At 45.8% G+C, this 18,092-nt stretch overlaps 1 protein-coding gene and 1 long non-coding RNA gene across 11 annotated transcripts in view; one reads left to right on the top strand and one right to left on the bottom strand.

The window, feature by feature from the left end:
- The window catches only part of EXD3 (exonuclease 3'-5' domain containing 3), a 98,137-nt gene extending 87,315 nt beyond the window's left edge, over positions 1–10,822 (top strand). For 9 of the 10 annotated variants that reach the window (XM_076068788.1, XM_076068786.1, XM_076068787.1 and 6 more), the window contains 3 exons: positions 7,402–7,449; positions 8,159–8,369; positions 10,084–10,822. In XM_076068788.1, the coding sequence (XP_075924903.1) occupies positions 7,402–7,449; positions 8,159–8,369; positions 10,084–10,424 (600 nt within the window). In that variant the 3' untranslated portion in view covers positions 10,425–10,822. The remainder of the gene's footprint in view (positions 1–7,401; positions 7,450–8,158; positions 8,370–10,083) is intronic. The other variant, XM_032958800.2, reaches the window with a different exon arrangement.
- On the bottom strand, positions 4,920–13,583 carry LOC116944908 (uncharacterized). Its single transcript, XR_004403176.2, has 2 exons — positions 13,446–13,583; positions 4,920–8,402 (listed from the first exon to the last, which is right to left on the bottom strand). It is a non-coding gene; the product is annotated as an uncharacterized LOC116944908 (long non-coding RNA).
- Positions 13,584–18,092: the final 4,509 nt, after the last annotated feature.

Raw genomic sequence — 18,092 nt, 5'->3', positions numbered from 1 at the left:
TATATTCAGTTCGTTGACAAAAAAAATAAACCTTTTGTGAGGCGCTCTGGTGGCTCAGAGGTCAGAGCACTGATCTGCTACTGCTTCACTCCTGGGCGTGATTCTGGGCAGTTGCTTGTAATTAAACCGGGTTCTCAAGTGTAGCGATTCCAGGGTTTCCAATGACTGCATACAACAACAAAAAACCCACATCAGATCATATCTTGTTTTTGCACTTAGTTGGCCCAAGTTCCAGCTCTGGGAATTAATTTTAAAAATGCAATGTTTTTAAAGTCATATGGCAATCTCATAGTGCTCGTGGTGTATCGTAAAGTACAACTGTGTAAATAATAATTTGACCACATGAAGGAGTTTTCATGAGCCCAGTGAAAACTATCTACTGCGGCCAATTCTCTGAGACTCGAGGTGGCATTGCAGGACCGTGAGTTGTGTTGGAAACATGGAGAGGCCTTCATCCAGCAGTAGATGAGCCTGTGGCTGATGATGACAAATGTTTGAATGTAAATGTAAATATTGTCTTTGCCAATAGTACTCGGCAGCTGTCTATGCGCCAAATCACCCTAAATCCGCTCAATCTCATAAGATCTAGGAAACTAAGCAGAGTTAAGCCTTGTTAGTACTCGGATGGGTTGCCCAACAGTGCTTGCCAGGTGTTGTAGGCGTGGTACTCCGAGGAACGGTCAGGAGATGGCAGTACTGAGTGTCACCCGTTCATATTCGTGGATTTTCTATGGTTACTCTGTCTTCCTCCTAAATACTCAACAATAGCAATACACCAATTGTAACACTTTCTGTAAATAATGATAAACTCATCAGACAGAACATTTGTGCAAGCCGGAAATAAATTACAAGAAGCATTAGGCGAAAGCCTACGTGTTGAACTGAATAATACGGATAATAATAGTAAATACGCAAAAGATGATTTCTAGACAGCAGCAGGCACGACTGTAACCATGGCGTCTGTCCTCGCATTATTCCTCGCATGTCACGTGACATAACCACAAACTGCGTGGACAATGCACAAACACCGCACCATGGCAGGAGACCCTGCTGTGAACAGAGCCTTGAGATTCGTCTAGGCTTTCCTGGGTGGGTAAGTGGCATAATCGGCATAGTTGCAGCATAGTTTATACACGGATTTGGTAAGAGGCCATTGAGACTAGAAACCCATTTACAAGGAGCCAGAGCCGTTCTTGTTTTGGCCAGTGCACCCCTTTGCCACGGTTATTGTTTGTTGGGGAAAGCGGGTCGTGCCGTTGCCGCAGCAGTCGGCCTTGGTGGCAGGGTGACTCAGCCCCTGAGTGCTGCACCCAGCCCCCATCTCGTTCTGCCCAGTCAGACTTTGGGTTTGCAGCTTGTGAGAACCTGGCCCAGAGCCAAGTATCACCTCCACCATCTTACCCGCATTCTACACGGCGGAGCGAGTTGTAAACATACCAACTGCTTTTCTTGTTCAATACTTTTTTTTTCTTTCCCGGCAAATTTTTCGCGCCAAAATTTTTGTCAGAACAATTTTAGCGATTGGGGGTTGGGTCGTCATCCTTATCATCATCATCATCATCAGCCGTGTACAAACAATCTACTGCTGGATGAATGCCTGCCCAAGCTGCCTCCATCTCTCACGGTGCCGCGATGTAGCGATCCATGTGCAGTGCCTGCCAACGAGCTGATTTTCTTTCTCCTGTCTCCGTGATGTTTGTCCTCGGGGCGCATTTATACTTTGGGCTGCCACTCCGATGCTCGTCTTGACCCCTCCGGCCATCGTAGTGGACGACATGTGTGAAATACGGGGACATCTGTGACAAAGAGCTCTGTAGCTCATCGGATTCCTCCAGTATAAATAGATATTCTGATTCTTAAATAAATATTCTGGTACCTTCAAAAGATGTCTCCTGCCCAAACTCTAAAGGAAAGATGTTTTATAATATAAATTAGCCATTATGAAATACGAGTTAATATTTAACTTTTCCCTCCAGCAATATGAGCTTTTAATTGAAGAGTTGGCTAATTCAATTGAACGTGCTTGTTGTTATCTGATGAAAAGCATCTTCATTGTAAAAGTAATTGTAACAATTTTGAATTAAACACCCAATACTGCATTGCGAATGTAACAGTGTTTATTGTATACTGTGTTCTACAGGCTGGATAGAAGCCTCTTATGATGTATTATATTATACCGTATACTATATGTGGGACCAGCTGATCTGTCACCTATTCAAACCATGTTTCAATATGCATGTTGCTATGTGGCTTTTCTTCCCAGTATGAGTAAGCAAGCTGATTATAAGTAAACATGTTTACAACTTACTCCATTCCCCAAATATAGGCATATCCCGATTGAGTTTTCGGTGTCAGGTAATGAGACAAATTCAGATATCTTTCAGGGCAGTGAATCCCTTCGTGTTAGAGAATGGCCTGCGGAAGTGGATGTCACGGATCTACCTCGGAAATCCCTTAAAAGTGACCTCTGGTCTCCAAAGTAGGGAGCGTAACTTTCCCACTCGCTCTGCCACTGACAGCAATGTTCATCACATGACGGTCAAAGTTACCTTTTGAATTCTCAGGGCTGGAATTTAGCCAATTGAAGTGCAGAATCAAACTTAATGTCACACTTTGTCTCGCAGTTATTGGTGACTGGGCTTGAGATCATCAACTCATGATTAAGAGCCCAGTTTACAAAAAAACAAAAACTGGGTTTACAGGCAGTTGCCCAGAATCATACCCAGGATCTAATCGGTGCCAGCTCAGTGTTTTGACCTCCGAGCCACCCGGGCATGGTGTTTAGTTTTACCATCAATAAACGCTTCATTCTTCCTCTCCTCAATCTACATTTATTAGCTCCGTGTTTTTTTTTTCTTTTCTTCTGGTGTTAAACTTACGATTAGCAACGCATTCATTTACTGAAACTTTTTTTGTTTGTTACACCTAATGCAAGTGTCAGTTTCCCCTCCACCCCACCCGCCCCGTAACATATGTGGAGATCCTCGCACCTTGGCAGGCGCGCACTGTGACATTACGCAGCGTCTTGCCTCGTACTCCCTTTCCCTGGGGATAGCTGGCACTGTGCCCTTTCCCCCTTCCCGTTCAAAACCCCAGCTGTCATCGCGCGTGATGAATCACTTAGGATGTGCGTCCGTAGGGGCCTGCCTGCCACAGAGCTGAACACCGCAAGACCAGGCCTCGCATAATGAGGCTTGAGTGTGTCCGTGCTTGCGTGCGTGCATGTGGCATGCTGCATCAGCGCTGCCGATGAACTTCCACGTGTGCGTTTTCCTATTCGGAATATCTAAAAATATCAAAAGATTTTTTTAAAAATATTACGAATGTTTCGTTTAAAATACGGGAAATTACAGCCATTCTTAATCCACCAATGAATTAATGCCTCCTTATGCCATGTTTGTCAAGGGGTTTTATTTTTTCCCCTATTCTTCACCACACTGTTCAGTGCGCGTGAAGGGGCGTAGAGGCAGGACTGGTTCAGATATAACTTTTCCACTGATGTTTGTGGGTTCACAGAGCAGTGCTCGCTGATCACTGTCGTGTCCTGCGACTCCACCAAGAATAACATGTTGAATTTTTGAAATCTTTTTTTATGTCATTAGGGAGCCCTAATTGTAGCTCTGTCGTCCCGACAGGTTTGTTCCTTTCACCTGAAGAAGGCCACTTGTGTTGTGGCCGAAACGTCGTGAGAATTTTATTGTTTTATTTTATTATTTTATTCTCATTCTACGTGACTTTACCGAAAGAACCAAAGAAGAGAAAAAAATATTTACTAACAGCACACGTCTTAGTTGCGTAACTTTCCTCTTCTTGTATAGTCCCAATGTCATATCTTAATTTGTTGACCATTATCATACCTATTAATATATAAATAAACACATGTACATTTTTTTATATTATTAACAGTAGTCAAACCTAGCACTGCTTACAGTAAATAGGAGCCCACCCAAGCCCCAGGTGTTTTGCGCTGCATAGGAGAACTCAAAATAAGCTCGACTACAATAGTGTTGGGTTTCACCGGTGGTGCCAGGGTTCTTCTGCGTGCCTCCTGCGGATCGAGGAGGGGGTCCCGTCCGAACCTGGATGCAGCTGTCGCACGCGCAACATTTTCAGATGAATGGTTGACGCGTCGAGAAGAGCCGCGGTGCTACTTGTGGACTTGCTGTCACGTGTCGTCAGCCGTCGTTTTTTTGTCGTCGGGCTTTTGCCCCCGCTGCTGCACGAGAATCTTTCTGCTCACACGCCCAACGAGCAATGATGCTCCCCGCGGTTTTGATGCTGGCACAGTCGCACGCGTTGCCAAACTGGGCCTTCGCCTAATGCGTAGATTAATAGATTGAAATCAATGCTTACTTACGTGCGCATACATGTCAATCTACTGCTGGATGAGGTCATGAGGGCTGTTTGGCCGAAACTTTACTGCGCTGATCGGTGCAGATTGGTGAAGAATAATTAATATTTTGTACGAATTATATTCTACTATCACATTAGCATATCATGTGGAGGACTGGTGCAAGGGTTAGTGCTCTGTGCGATGAACCCAGTCCTGGGCTCCTTCAGCAATTTGCACCAACCAGTGCGGTGAAGTATGGTCAAACAACCCCTGATGACAGATACGGCTTGGGCAGGTTTTCATCCAGCCGGCAGTGGATTGAAATTGTTAAGTTATTATTGTTATGGGTGGAACAATTCACCCCATATCCCAGCGATTCATGGATTTTTTACGATTCAATAATCTATATATTTTTGACAATGCTGTGAATAGGGAGCCATTCTCGAGGAGTAGTATGACCAAGGGTTGTAAAAATACATGTAAAAATAATGATGGCGCAAACAAAACTGTCTAAACAAGAAATAAAAAGTGAACGAATATAAATGAGATGGTAAAAAATAAACGACTGCAAATTACTCCACTCAAATAGTGGAAATTAATTTAATTGCCAAGAAAGGGTGACCCATTTCTAACCCTAAACCCTAACCCAAATCAACTATTAATATTATGCATTCCAAGCCAAAAGTGCAATCACGCCATTTAGCAGCAGAAATCTGACACTTTACAAACGCAATTAAATATTTCATTTTGGCTTGTTCACAGTATTAAACCTTTTCTCTTTCTTTGAATCTTAAATACCCCTACAATTTCATCGGGGATTGTCATACAGAGAGACGAAGTGTGTTGAACGAGAGGTAAATGTGATACCACCCATTTAGTCCTAAAGCAGTGCGATTGTAGCTTGCGTCATAGTCGCAAAAACTAAAACTCGTTGGGCGTTATGAGTTTAGATGGTGTCCTGACCTCGACCAACACAGACGGAAACAATAAAATGATAAGTGACCACCCAGGACTGATTGCTGTTTTAGCGTGACCTACCACATGACCCACGCCTATTGGGAAGTTCACATTTTGTTTAATTTGTTTAGCAAATTGATTTAAAAGCACGTGAGAGCTTGTACGTCGAGACGTGTCCACAGTGGTTAGTGTGCCTTGGCCTGAGAGTGAACCCTTGGTTTGACAATCGCAGAAAAAACACCGCAGGGCACGCAGCTGCATCAACACCCTGACACCATCTCCAACACTTTCTGCATGCAGTGGTCACATTTCTACGTGCCATTCATGTATAGCTCCTCCGAACTGCAGCATTAAGGAAATAAACCGTGGCTATTTGATGATTCGTAGAAGTAGAGGTGCAATGGTTTTTGAATATGTAATCAGGGTACTCGTTTTAACATTGTTGTTAATTTAAAGTCTGCAGCTGTCACATAAATCCATTACAACATATCCGAACTGAGAGATCTATATTCTTACTCACGTGAATCGATGCATGTGTCAATATAAAAAAAACAATATTGTCACTCAAGAATTGTAATATATGCATTGTTACGCTTCTGCTTAGGAGTGTTTGTGAGCTAATTTTGCTTTGGAAAATGGGTGGCACACGAAGTGGAGGTGGGAGGGGCTGTGGGGGGACAGTGAAAGTGTACTCGAATTGTGAATGTTGTGGGTTTACTCTCCAACACACTAGTGCTGCTGTACTAGTAACGAATTGTCATGTTTTGTTTACGTGACGAACCTTAAGAATTGGCTGCCGGGTGGTGGCGGGTTTAACGACACATTTATATTTACGCGATCTAAACCAAACACCTCTTATGGAGTAGAACAGAGGTTCACAAACTGCTGTATGAATCTAGTGACCCGAGTTCGATTCCTAGCAAATGACTTATCAGCCATGAGTAATATCTGTACTAGTTTTTCAGCCTCTTTCCCCCCCTCAATCCTTTCACTAACTCGCACTGACCAGTGTAGTTGGGTCAAACAACCTCCCACATGACTGACGTCGTGTGGGGAGGGCCTCCTTCAGCAAATGAACTGACAAAGGGCCGTAAATTGTTATCACGAATACAACTTTATGAAAATTAAAGGGCAGTGGTTTGTTGCATCCAACAGTAGGTCAACAAAGGGGCTGTAAATTGTGATTTTTTTTAATGGGTGGTGTACGGATTTGCAAAGTGTGTGTTGGTGGGGAGGGTTCATTTAATTTACATGGTCAATTTCACTGTGATACCACGCAACACAATGGGCTGCTCATGTGAAGAATGTCGTGGGATTGCCAAGATGCGTAAGTAAACGGGACATCCGGCAGCTTCAGAAGGTTGGCGATCACGCTAGCGAGCCCCGAGCCTGCCTCGCTGCTACGTCCGCCCTGCGAGTTGTTTGTGCAGGTTTTTTTTGCAGGAGGCTGTGGGCGGGTGCTTGTGTGGGTGCGTGTGTGCGTGTGTGGGTGAGTGGGGAGCGGTAGTGTGGCGGTTAGCGCGCTGCTCTACGAACCCGGCGAACTGAGTTCGATTCCCGCTCACGGCCAACATCAGTGTTGATTATCCGAACCGGTCCCGAGCCTCCCCTAGGTTGACTCGGCCTCAAACGTGTTGAGTGTAAACATCGTTGTTCGGGAGACAAAGGTGGCCGGGCGTGGTGTTGGCCACCCACCCCCTCGTGTGCCGTGCCGGCCTTCGTAGGTGCTCGCTAACAGCACTTGCCCTAACAGACTTTTAAGGCTATACGGGGTCTTTGTCTTTGTGTGCGTGTGTGGGTGGGTGTTCCTTTCAACCGGACTCTCCCCAGCCTCCGGTTGCCCAGAGTAAACAAGCTATTAAACGGTTCTTTCTACCTGTGATGTATTTTATGTGCCCTCCCCTGTCAGGATGATGGTGCAGATGCCCAGTTATCCGTCTGTTTTATTGGAGTTTCTCCGCATATTAGGTGTGCATCCCAGGGGGGGGGGGTCTTCCCATTAATGCAGCAGTTAAAGCAAAGAGCATAGAAGTGGGGGTGTGGAAGTACAGTACAACTATTAATTTTGCTGCACCATATTAGTTCGTGGTAAAATGTCATTTTTCAACCAGATGAAAGCCCATGGAGGCAACACGTCTCTTGTTGCAATGAAGAACTGTGTGAGTGCATGCACACACACACACACACATTCACGCAGTGCAGTACAATAACTGCAATTTGTATGTTTAACAAAGAAATACTGGCCTTGGTAGGTTCTCACGAACAACACGCAGCGCAGCAGTTTACAAGGCCCAACAGGAGGATCGGGATTTGCCTTTTAATGCTTTTCAACTAAGGTTGAAAGCGTTTATGCCAGGGGTTGGCAACCTGCGGCTCCAGCGCCGCATGCGGCTCTTTAAGGACTCGCTTCGGGAAGTTATTTATTAATGACCACCACCGTCTCGTATTCACATTGCATTGCGGCTCTTGAAATATTGAGGTTTGTTTTTACTAAATTCGAACAAAAATTGCTCCTCTCGTTATTTTGGTTTATGCAATGGCTCCATCCGTCCGTCTGTTCGTAACGAGGAGGGGAACTTTAACTCCCTTAACGATGATCCAGGATGAACAAGTCGGTAATATAAAATGGTTGCTTTTAGGGACTTGTGTTTTTTGCATACTGACCAAATTGTTCAAACTATTGCCCAAATCGTGGAGAAACATATCAGAGCATATCGGACTTTTTTCAAATAAGCAAACATTTTAATGCTGACAGCTAACAGTACTGATAACTCGTGTTGGAAAGCGTTACATAATCCATGCGGTACGTGTGACTTTTTCCAACTTGTTTTTTTTAATCATTTTTTTTTTTATGGGACTGGAATGCAGGTCTGCAACGGCAACCGCTACATGAAGATTTCGGGAGCAGACATGGCCAGGGTGGCTGTGACGAGGAGGGAGCTGCTGCGAGCAACGGCGGGACAGGACGATCCTGAGCCGGGCTACGGCGTCGTACTCGGAGACGACCTCGCGGACGAGGCCCAGGGATGCGTCGAGCCCGGCGGTGTACGTTGGTCACCGACGGTGGCTCCAACCCAAGGTGAGGCGTGGAACCCTGGCTCGCGTGTCGACGCTGTCAAAATAATTTCACAACATTTCAATATCAGAAAGGTGGAGAATGAGCGCCGAAAACTTTGGCAAGCATTTCGAGGTTACACTGCCCTCGGTGTTGTCAGATTTTAGTTGAAGGTTTGGCAGCTTCTTTGCTCGTGTAACTGCTGATGGTACTGCAGGCAGATGTGGTGGCTCTTAAAGTGCACGCACACCTCCTCTGTACTTCTCACAGATGTGCAGAGGTAATTGTGTATAGAAACATAGCTACGATGAGGGGCATTGACACAACAGTTAGCATACCGCTCTGTGAACCCAGCGATCTGAGATTGATTCCCGGCAATGGCTGCCATTAGTCGTGAGCGATATCTAAACTGGTCCTGTCCCTACCTCCCACCCTTCAGCATCCCACAATTGCCAGTGTGGTGATGTACAGCTAAACAAACCCTATAACTGCAATGGTATAGGAATTCCTTCATACAGCAGTGGATTGACAAAATGTTGTAGATTTTTGTTACTGTCTAGGGGATGGGCGGAGCATTACAATCTAAGCAATTGTGAGTAAGGAATTGTCTCCTTGAGGCTGTAATCTGTTAGTGAACTATGTGAAGTAAGTGCCTCATCGTCTAATGTATCACATTTACTGCAGGGAGTAGCCCAGGACCGGTCCAGATATCGCCCTCTACCAATGTTACCCATGAGTCAGAAATCAAACTTACGTCGCGCAGGGCGCTAACCACTGCAATACCGCTTCATGTCACATTACCTTTATTACCCCGCTGAGTCGTGATTCCATAATTCATAAGCAAGTCGATAACTTCCTTTTGCTACTTTTTCTGGAAATGCTTTTCTTTCATTCTCAAAAACGAAAAATGTCACCATTTGCTTTGCAAGATTTTTCCCATTGCCTCCCGTGGTGGATTTGGGCCTGAACGCCTGGGACACGCTGCCACAAACAGCAGCCTTAACAGAGACGTCTCTCGACTTTTGCCGCGTCAATATTTGTTCACCTGAGTTGCCAAAAAGCCACACGGCAAACACGCCGGGAGGAGGTGCCCCAACAGACACTCGGCTTCAAACGAAGCCCTGTTTGGTCCTCCGGTTGGGCTGAGAGCTTGGGCCACAGCGGTCTCTCATGGGCGCAGAATCGTAGCACAGCTCAAGGCTTGCCTTGTTTCGCCGTAGACTTGACAAATATCCACATTGGCCCCAGTCGTTTACTGACATGAGGGCGCGAACATCCACAGGTCTGATGTTGAGTGTGTTTAGCGGATGTCAATAAAAGTTAGCCGTGTTTGTCAAGAGCCTCTTGCTTGTTGAGTATGGTGGGAATTGGACTTGGGTTAACAATTTTCGTGACTGTGCTTGTATTGTTACATATCCATCAGTTTTTTCTGGATTTCAATTTTCTGAAAAAAATTCAAGAATAAAACTTGTATAACTTAACATGTTGGACTTTCTCTTACTGCAAAACTTGATTTTAAAAATGTGTTCTTTTTACAGGATAAAAGTTACCTTGTATATAAAATAAATACGTCCATCAGATTTTTGGAATTACATTGAGGATTTTAATTCAAATGTTGTATTAACCTTGAGACATTTAGAAAAGTTTGGAAATTACCCAAAGCTAAGTTCAGTGTCATGCTATTTATCATGCTTATGATGCCCCGCCTCTACCGTGTTTGTCTTCTTTACATCTGCAGATTTTGCGGGTAAAAGCTGGCGAGGTGTGGTGGCACTCCCCGGGCCAGAGAAGACGATGTCAAGGGCGAGCGAGAGTTGGTCTTCGCGGACACCACGATACTACCCGGCCTGCTTCGTGGACAATCAAGAACTTGATGCAAACACAGCATCATTCGCAGACGGAACCGCGCTCCTGGCCGAGGCAATTCCCCCAGGTGTCTTGGAAACGGTGCAGCTCTTTTACTGCTGCGTAACTTGCGGGAAGGTGTTCTGGGAGGGGTCGCACTTTTCCCGCATCCTCTCGCAGTTTGCCGATGTGCTGTCCACGGAAAGCGACACTTCCACGTTTTATGAATCGTAGAATTAGCAAAAGGTGGGTGTTGCAACAAAAATAATTAAGCTTAAAATTGTTCGATTGCTTTCAACGGTTGAAGTTAATCTTTATTGGTGTTACGTTAGTTTTAAAGTCTTAAAATTTTAAGATAGTCTTATTTGTCTATTAAAGATTAAAGAATTCTTTCTAATTTTTTTAATATGAAACCAAAGTTTTGTGGGATGTTTTTAAGCATGGTTTAATCTTTATTAACAGTCAGATGTTTTGGTTTTGAGTGTAAAAGTTCTCCATAAGACTTAAGCAGCCAATGTACATCTGCATTTGCTTAAAGCTGTTACTCTAGGTTTATTGCAAACATCACAACACGATTTACATTGTTTTGTGATAAGAATCTGGTGATGAAAATAAACGCTTTGATGCTTTCATATTGTTCCAGAATTCTGTCCACTGACACTGGTCGTGATGAGGTCAAATGTCTTTATCTCGGCATAGCATATGCTCAGCAGATAAAGCTGAATCCACAAATGCTTTCTTGCCTGTGTTTTGCAGCACACTGATGTTTCAGTATCAGAGTTGCAAAAATTCCAAACTTTGGTGAATTCCCATTGTGCTGTTTCGGGTCAAAAGGTGCATGCTCGAGTTTAGTATTTCTGAAATGAAGGCTTATGCTAAACTGCAACGGTGTGTGTACATCTCGGTTCTCTTTATACAGCTTAATGATTGAATCCAGTGTGCTGATTTTGGCTGCTACAGGCATGGAATATTAAAAAAGAATAAAATGTTAAAAAACTATTTCTTTACACGTGAAAACATTTTGCTGTATCTGCAATTTTCACGTGCCCTGGATCATAGCAAATCACTCAAATGTGCCTGTTGAGAACATGCCTATATATATTTTTTTATCAGCTTCATTTGGAAAACAGAAACCCAGTGGGTTCGCACACCACGCCACAAACCCCCAGCTGCTCCGTTCGATTCCCAGCTACGGCTAACATCGTTGGCGAGCGATATCTGAACTGGTACCCACAGCCAGCCCACTTCACCAACCTGCACCGACCAGCGTGGTGAAATATGGTCAAACAGCCCGCAAGACCAATGCGGTGCGTGCGAGAAGGGCGTTCATCCAGCAATGGTTTAACAAAGGGCTCCATATTGTCGTGTCCATACCAAATCCAGATGACGTGAATCAACCCACACCAGTCAGCTTTTCAGATACAGCCCCTTACAAGGACACCAGCCTGCAGAGGCACGCGCACTCAATCGGGCATTGGCACAACCGCAGCGGACCTCGTTCACTTTGCTTTACATTTGTTCCACATTCGTAAAGATAGGGCAGCCCTAAGGACCAGCACAGATGTGGAATGTTACATGTGGCAACGTCTCCCCCCCCCCACCCCTGCAAACGCTTCAAACACTGCTGCTTCACAAAAACCGAGTGTAAAGACCAAACTATTTTTTGATCTGCCAAGACCTCTGAAAATTATCAGCGTTCTTTGCTCAGCCACAGTGACTTCTTGTGTTTAAACTCAGCTGGAGATTTCTTACCCCCCCCTCTACCCTACAGTAAATGCACATGTTGTTTTGGGTTTATAACTCGGGAGCTACCGAACAATTTTTCAAGCCATATAATACCCCATTATATTTATCCTTATCTCAATCGTGCATCTGCTCCGTGGTGCATTGTACAGTGACTTGCAGATGCAGCTCACTTTTTTTTACTTGCGCGACGAGTGATGAGCCGATGCAGCCGACTAGAGTTTGCTTAATAACAGGGAACCGAGGTGGGGGGGGGGGTATTGTATTTCAAAAGGTTACAGGTTTTAAAATTGTGTTTGTCTGTTTGTCTCATTATTCTCGTGTGGCTTTTGTAGCCCTTGCATTTCTCACCCCACGGATTCGCCCTCTGCAACCACAGAGCCACTGCGATTCGGAAGGCTTGGTTCTCCATTTCTGTGAAACGCCGCGCCAATGGAGTTTGCGTTGTGTCTCTCTTTCTCCGTGGTGGCGTGGATTTTTCTCCGGGTCCTTCGGGTTTTCTCTCCACATTTAGAAACATGTTTTTAGAGTATTTGGGCTGATATATATTTCCACATAAGGCCACTTCGTTGAGCTATCAATCGTGGTAGCCAGGTCGCTTCTGAAAAAGAGCTATATAGCTCAGTGGGCCTTACCAGTTACAATAAAATTGAAACAGTGATAATGCAAGCGGTGCGTCAAGGGACAACACCAAACTCTAGCCCACAACTACAATCTTTTTTTAAGTTTTGGGTTTTTGTTCACCCCTTCTTCCCACAAAGCCTGCGAGTGCCCCAGCCCCGAATTACAGTGCGTGACTGTGCGTTGCTAAACGTTGGGTGTAATTCCTCGGGTAATTAGGGGGAAGGTTTATACCACACTGCGTGCACTGGGGTGTAAAAATACGACGTTTCACCCACCCACCCGCCCATTCCCCTCTTTCGACACCGGTGGGCTCCCAACACAATTCAGCTCACAACCAAGATCCGAAAGATGTGGCCCGGTCCTAAAAGCCACAACATAAATTGGGATTGTTTTTCTTTCTTTCGAAAATGTCCTACCAACCCCAAAAAAGCTCAGTGGGAGGAAGTTTTCTCTGGCACACAGAGTCCGTCTAAAACTCGCGTTGGCCCCTATTGTGTGAAAACACCCCAGTTGATGGATTCGTGTTGATTGTCAAGCGGAGGGACCGGCCAGCTCTTAACACCTTTTTTCAACAAATCCCAACTCTCTCCTTGCAGCCACCGCCGTATTGGAAGGGAAAGAGGACGACAATCCTTGCCCACAATACCGTACTGAAGAGCGCCCCCCCCACCCCCCACCACTCTCTCATTTTCTCCCAGACAGGCAAAGGCAGGCAAGGCAAGGCAGCCCTCTTGTACTCACAACCCCGAGCACACCCCACCCAAGGCACAAACAGCGTCGTTCGTGCACAACGCTGGGCACCCCAACAGATGCGCGGCCATCGCTCGGCGCGCCGATGGGAACCAGAGCGGGAGATTTTCCCACGCCTTGACGTCACCGCCGACATACCAGCAGCAGCGGCAGCGGCGGCAGCGGCAGCGTCGTGCAAAGGGAGAGAGGGGAGAGAGAGAACGGAGGCGGGACCGAGAGAGGTTGGGGAGGGGGGTGCCGAGCGGGGTGGATGTTGGGGGAGTAAGGCAGAGGAGGTTCGAGGGGGTGGGGGTAGAGGGTGGGGTGGGGGTGGGAGGGTGGAGGTTGGGGTGGGGGCGGCCACACAACCGCCAGGCCACGCCCGCTCAGCATTCGCGGGCGGACCAATGGGATCGCCGAGCCCCGCCGGTCGAGGGGGGAATCTCGTGGAGCGGCGCCGCCCATTGGCTGCCGCGAGGGGAGAGGAATGCGAAGTTCCCACGCCCAGCGGTGAAATTCAACGCGGGGAGCGGCAACTCGATACAGTGGCCGAGGTGGCCGTGGGCCGCGGCGTCTGTCTGTGTGTTTCTCTCTGTGTGTCGCGCGTGTTGTGTAGCAGCAGCGGCAGGAGGAGGAGGAGCGCCCGCGAGACGAATGAAGTTTCGCGCTCTTTTTTTTGTGTGTTCTGAGGTGGGGTTGGTGATGGTGGAGGATTGCGTAGTTAAATCTTGACTCAAGGCTTTCGTGACTGCGGGAATTAATATTATTTCGGTAAAGTTACGTAGAAAGGTTCAAAGAAAATAACAATTTTTTTAACAACATTTTTTTACGACGTTTCGATGGAGGCGTTCGTCGTGGGGAAGGAAAACAAAAGACGACGAACGCTTCGTGTGTCGCGATCGAAACGTCGTCGTAAGTTGTTTTGTTATTTTCTTTGAACCGATCTACGTGACTTTACCGAAAGAGCCAAAGAATAGGAAGACGTAATTGTCGACCCATACGGTTTAACCCCTTAATCTTGTACGGGGAAATATAATTTGTAGGTCCATGCGGTGCTGCGGCTGTTTCAATACGGGCAACAACAACAAAAAACATGTTTTTGTGTTTCTTTGCAGGGTGAACGTTAATATGTATTAGGTGTGAATTGGTCTGTGATAAGTTAAGAGTGCTGGACAAGGGATTTGATGTTAACTCCCTCGCCTGGTATGCAGCAAGTCGTCGCATCGATCCCCTGACGCCTGCTGTACAATTGGAATCAGAATATTTTATAGTGGAGGAATCCGATGAGCTATAAAGCTCTTTTTCACAGACATCCAGTAAGGGCGTGTAATAAAGTTACAACACAAAAACACGATAGTTTGCTGTGTCCTCTCTTCCCGTGCTCGAGTGTTTTTTTTGCTTCCACATATATATTTGGCTGCTATACATGTCCACGTTATAAGGCACTTAATTGAACAATACATTCTGATAGCCGGGTCGCTTCTGAAAAAAGAGCGATATAGCTCAAGTGGGCCTTACCTGGTAAAGTAAAAATAAATAAGTAATATTTTTTTAAAACTTTAATTTAAAAAAAACACGCTTTAATGAAATGTACCGTACTGGTAATGCAAGAACTCCACGGCTTCAGGAAGTGGCCCCGAAGTTTGCCAACAACGTAAAGGGCCCGTGGTGATGTACAGCCAACGTGAGTTGAGCGTGGACAATTAAGAGCCAAGCCGAAACATAACATAAAAAATAATGTTTTAAAATACTGTATATGTTTTTTTTATGATAGAATATAGTATTGTCATCAGTATGACAAGTATATACCAAGTTTGCAGTCGATACCACATTGGGAAGTGGGTAAAAAATTTAGTTACAAGATTTGAGGATACAACAGAGAGTTAATAAAAAGCGTGTAAGAAATAAAGAAAATGTGTTCAGTATGCACTCCACTGGTGTGGCAAGCAACCACATGAGCATATCAACGGGACGATATGCAAGCCACATCTCTCCTTCGTAAATGTGACAATTAAAAGTCACCATCTACGGGTAGAGTGCGATTTTGGCCGTGCTGCCTAAACTACGGAACCATATAAAGCACTGCAGTAAAGCCATAGAGGCACGTGGACTTGATGATACATTAGAGACAAACACCACAGTGCAAGTGGCCATACAACACAAACTGGACTGTATTTAGTCCTATAAATCACCGCAAGTCTGCGCTCCTTCAGTGGCGAAATCGCAAAACTCGACGAACTCTCCCATCCAGCCCTCTCGTGGCCAGCAAGCCTCAATATTGGCGTTGACCTGGACATAAATTTTACCCAGGACACTTGTCAGGCTCCGATTACGGAATCAGACATTTCACATCTTTACTTCGTAAAGGGCCAAACATTTAGTACGTTCGCTTGCGTATGGGGGGGGGGGGGGGGGGGTCTACTGACAATGTACGCATAGGAAACGGGGGTGTGGGGGTGTGCGAAGCCTCGATAATTTGTCTACATTGGCCTTCAAATGGGTTAGATAGTCCGGCGGTGGACTATCTGTTTGCTTAAACACGTTAAAATTATTCAGCCTTGATCGTTTCTGCGTGGATTAAATATCGGCCGTTCTCCAGGGAGGGGGTCAAGTTTTGACAGATTTTTTTTGCGTACGGACTGAGTGGATGGCCCCCGACGGTTTCCTCCACGGTCAGCTTCATCGTCAGCCATGGTCAATCCACTGCTGGATGAAGGCCTTCCCAAACTATTGGCCGTGCCTCATGGCCCAACAATGCAGCGAGAGCACCTTTCACGCGAAAGCCAATCTCATCGCTCCATCTTCGCGGGGGATTTATTCCTGGGCACTGTTTCCTGCTTTTGGTTGCTTCTGGGTTATTTTTGCCCACTGGCCATACTCTCTTGGAGTGAGCTGTCCCGCTCAAGCCCACTCTTACCTTTCCGAACAGCTCAGAATCATAATCTTTATTCTGGAGGAATCCAGCGAGCGATAAAGCTCTTTTTCACACACGGTCCAGTTGATGTACAAATCGTTCGCTCTGAGTAATGTACATACATCACGAGCAAAATATATAACAATGTTGCTGGCAGACTCTCATAAACATAGCACAATAACACAAATACAGTAACGTTTTTTATGTGCTATTAAGAAGGGCCATTTCCCAAAACGTTACCTATTATATATTTACTGTTAAGGCAAAAGTGTTTTTCACGAATGTGGAGTGAGCTTGTGCACCACTGTCAAAGCAACATCACCACATAATTAGTAAATGTTCACGTATCAGTGTTAATTACTGGAATTAACATTGAGCAATTCATTTCAATGATGCTATGAATTTTGGGATTAAACTCCCGATGATTGCACACTGCGTGTTTAAAAGTTTGAATTTTGATAACCAAACTGTTTCTGTAAAAAAAATTCCAACATCACGTAGTATTTAAAAATATCTATTTTTAATGTATTATCAACACAATAATTTACATTTATATTGCCATCACAAGGTGCATGCAACGTTTATTGTTTAAGCACAAATGTACGTTGAGTTCGCCTTTGTAATTTACAGCTATTTAAGGTAGGAATTGCTGAACGTGCTTTTTATGGTTTTAGGAAACTAACCACTACCCTTTTAATTTATAAAGCTTTCTTAATATAACAACATTCTAACAATGCACGGTCTCCATGACAGGCTCCTCCCTCTCGTCTATGACCTTAATGTTACGTTAAGAAATCCTATGTAAAATGCACGATTTTAAAAGACACTGAGAATATGAGACACAGCTGGATGAAGGTTTTAAGTGCAGTGCGCTAACCGCCGTACCACCGCTCTCCCCATACATTACAAGTTAAAGGTGAAGCCCTGCAATTGCTCGCTCACTCCACTGCTGGTGGAAGGGCATCCACTTAATTGGAGCACTGGAGAGCGCCTCTAGATGGTATTTGGCCTACTCTTCCACGTTGGCCAAACGTCTTAGAAGAGGTGGGAGTACCCACATTAAACCACACCAACACGCGAGTGACAATCACTAACAACCACCACGGTGACAGCATCGAACGTGTTCGTATCGGGTGTTACACGACATTAATGCATATCTGTTGAAATGACCAACTGAATAATGTGCGAATTAACCAACGTGTGTCATTCATTCAAACATAATTCCCACATTATCTCTGTTATTAACATCGCCAGCAATACGTGAGTACGGGTAGGTTACATACGGTACGGTAATACGCAAGCAGTTATAATTTTCTACATACGTCACTTTACCGAAAAAAACGAGTATAGTAATTTATGCAGTCACGAAAGCTTCAATTCTATATCAGTTATAATTTGTTAAGTGAAGAGCGGTGTGGGGCTGGTGGTGGTGGTGGTGGTGGTTTGGGCTGGTGGTGGTGGGGCTGGTGGTGGTGGTGGTTGGGGCTGGTGGTGGGGCAGGTGGTGGTTGGGGCTGGTGGTGGTTGGGGCTGATGGTGGGGCAGGTGGTGGTTGGGGCTGGTGGTGGTGGTTGGGGCTGGTGGTGGTGGGGCTGGGCTGGTGGTGGTGGTTGGTGGTGGTGGTTGGTGGTGGTGGTGGGGGCTGGTGGTGGGGGTGGTGGTTGGGGCTGGTGGTGGTGGTTGGGGCTGGTGGTGGTGGTTGGGGATGGTGGTGGGGGATGGTGGTGGGGGCTGGTGATGGGGCCTGGTGGTGGGGCTGAGCTGGGCTGGTGGTGGTGGTGGGGGCTGGTGGTGGTTGGGGGCTCCGCAGCACGGTTTAGAAACAGCGGCTTCTGTGCGGCGCGCGACAGAGGAGACCGCCGTAGGGGGTGGCTGGGGTGAACCTCTTCTCCA

This window comes from Petromyzon marinus, chromosome 22 (genome assembly GCF_048934315.1).
Source record: "Petromyzon marinus isolate PM22_M1 ecotype Great Lakes invasive population chromosome 22, UKy_Petmar_22M1.pri1.0, whole genome shotgun sequence".
NCBI lineage: Eukaryota > Metazoa > Chordata > Hyperoartia > Petromyzontiformes > Petromyzontidae > Petromyzon > Petromyzon marinus.
The sequence above is the reverse complement of the archived record's forward strand: the minus strand, read 5'-3'. Positions and strand labels throughout refer to the sequence as shown.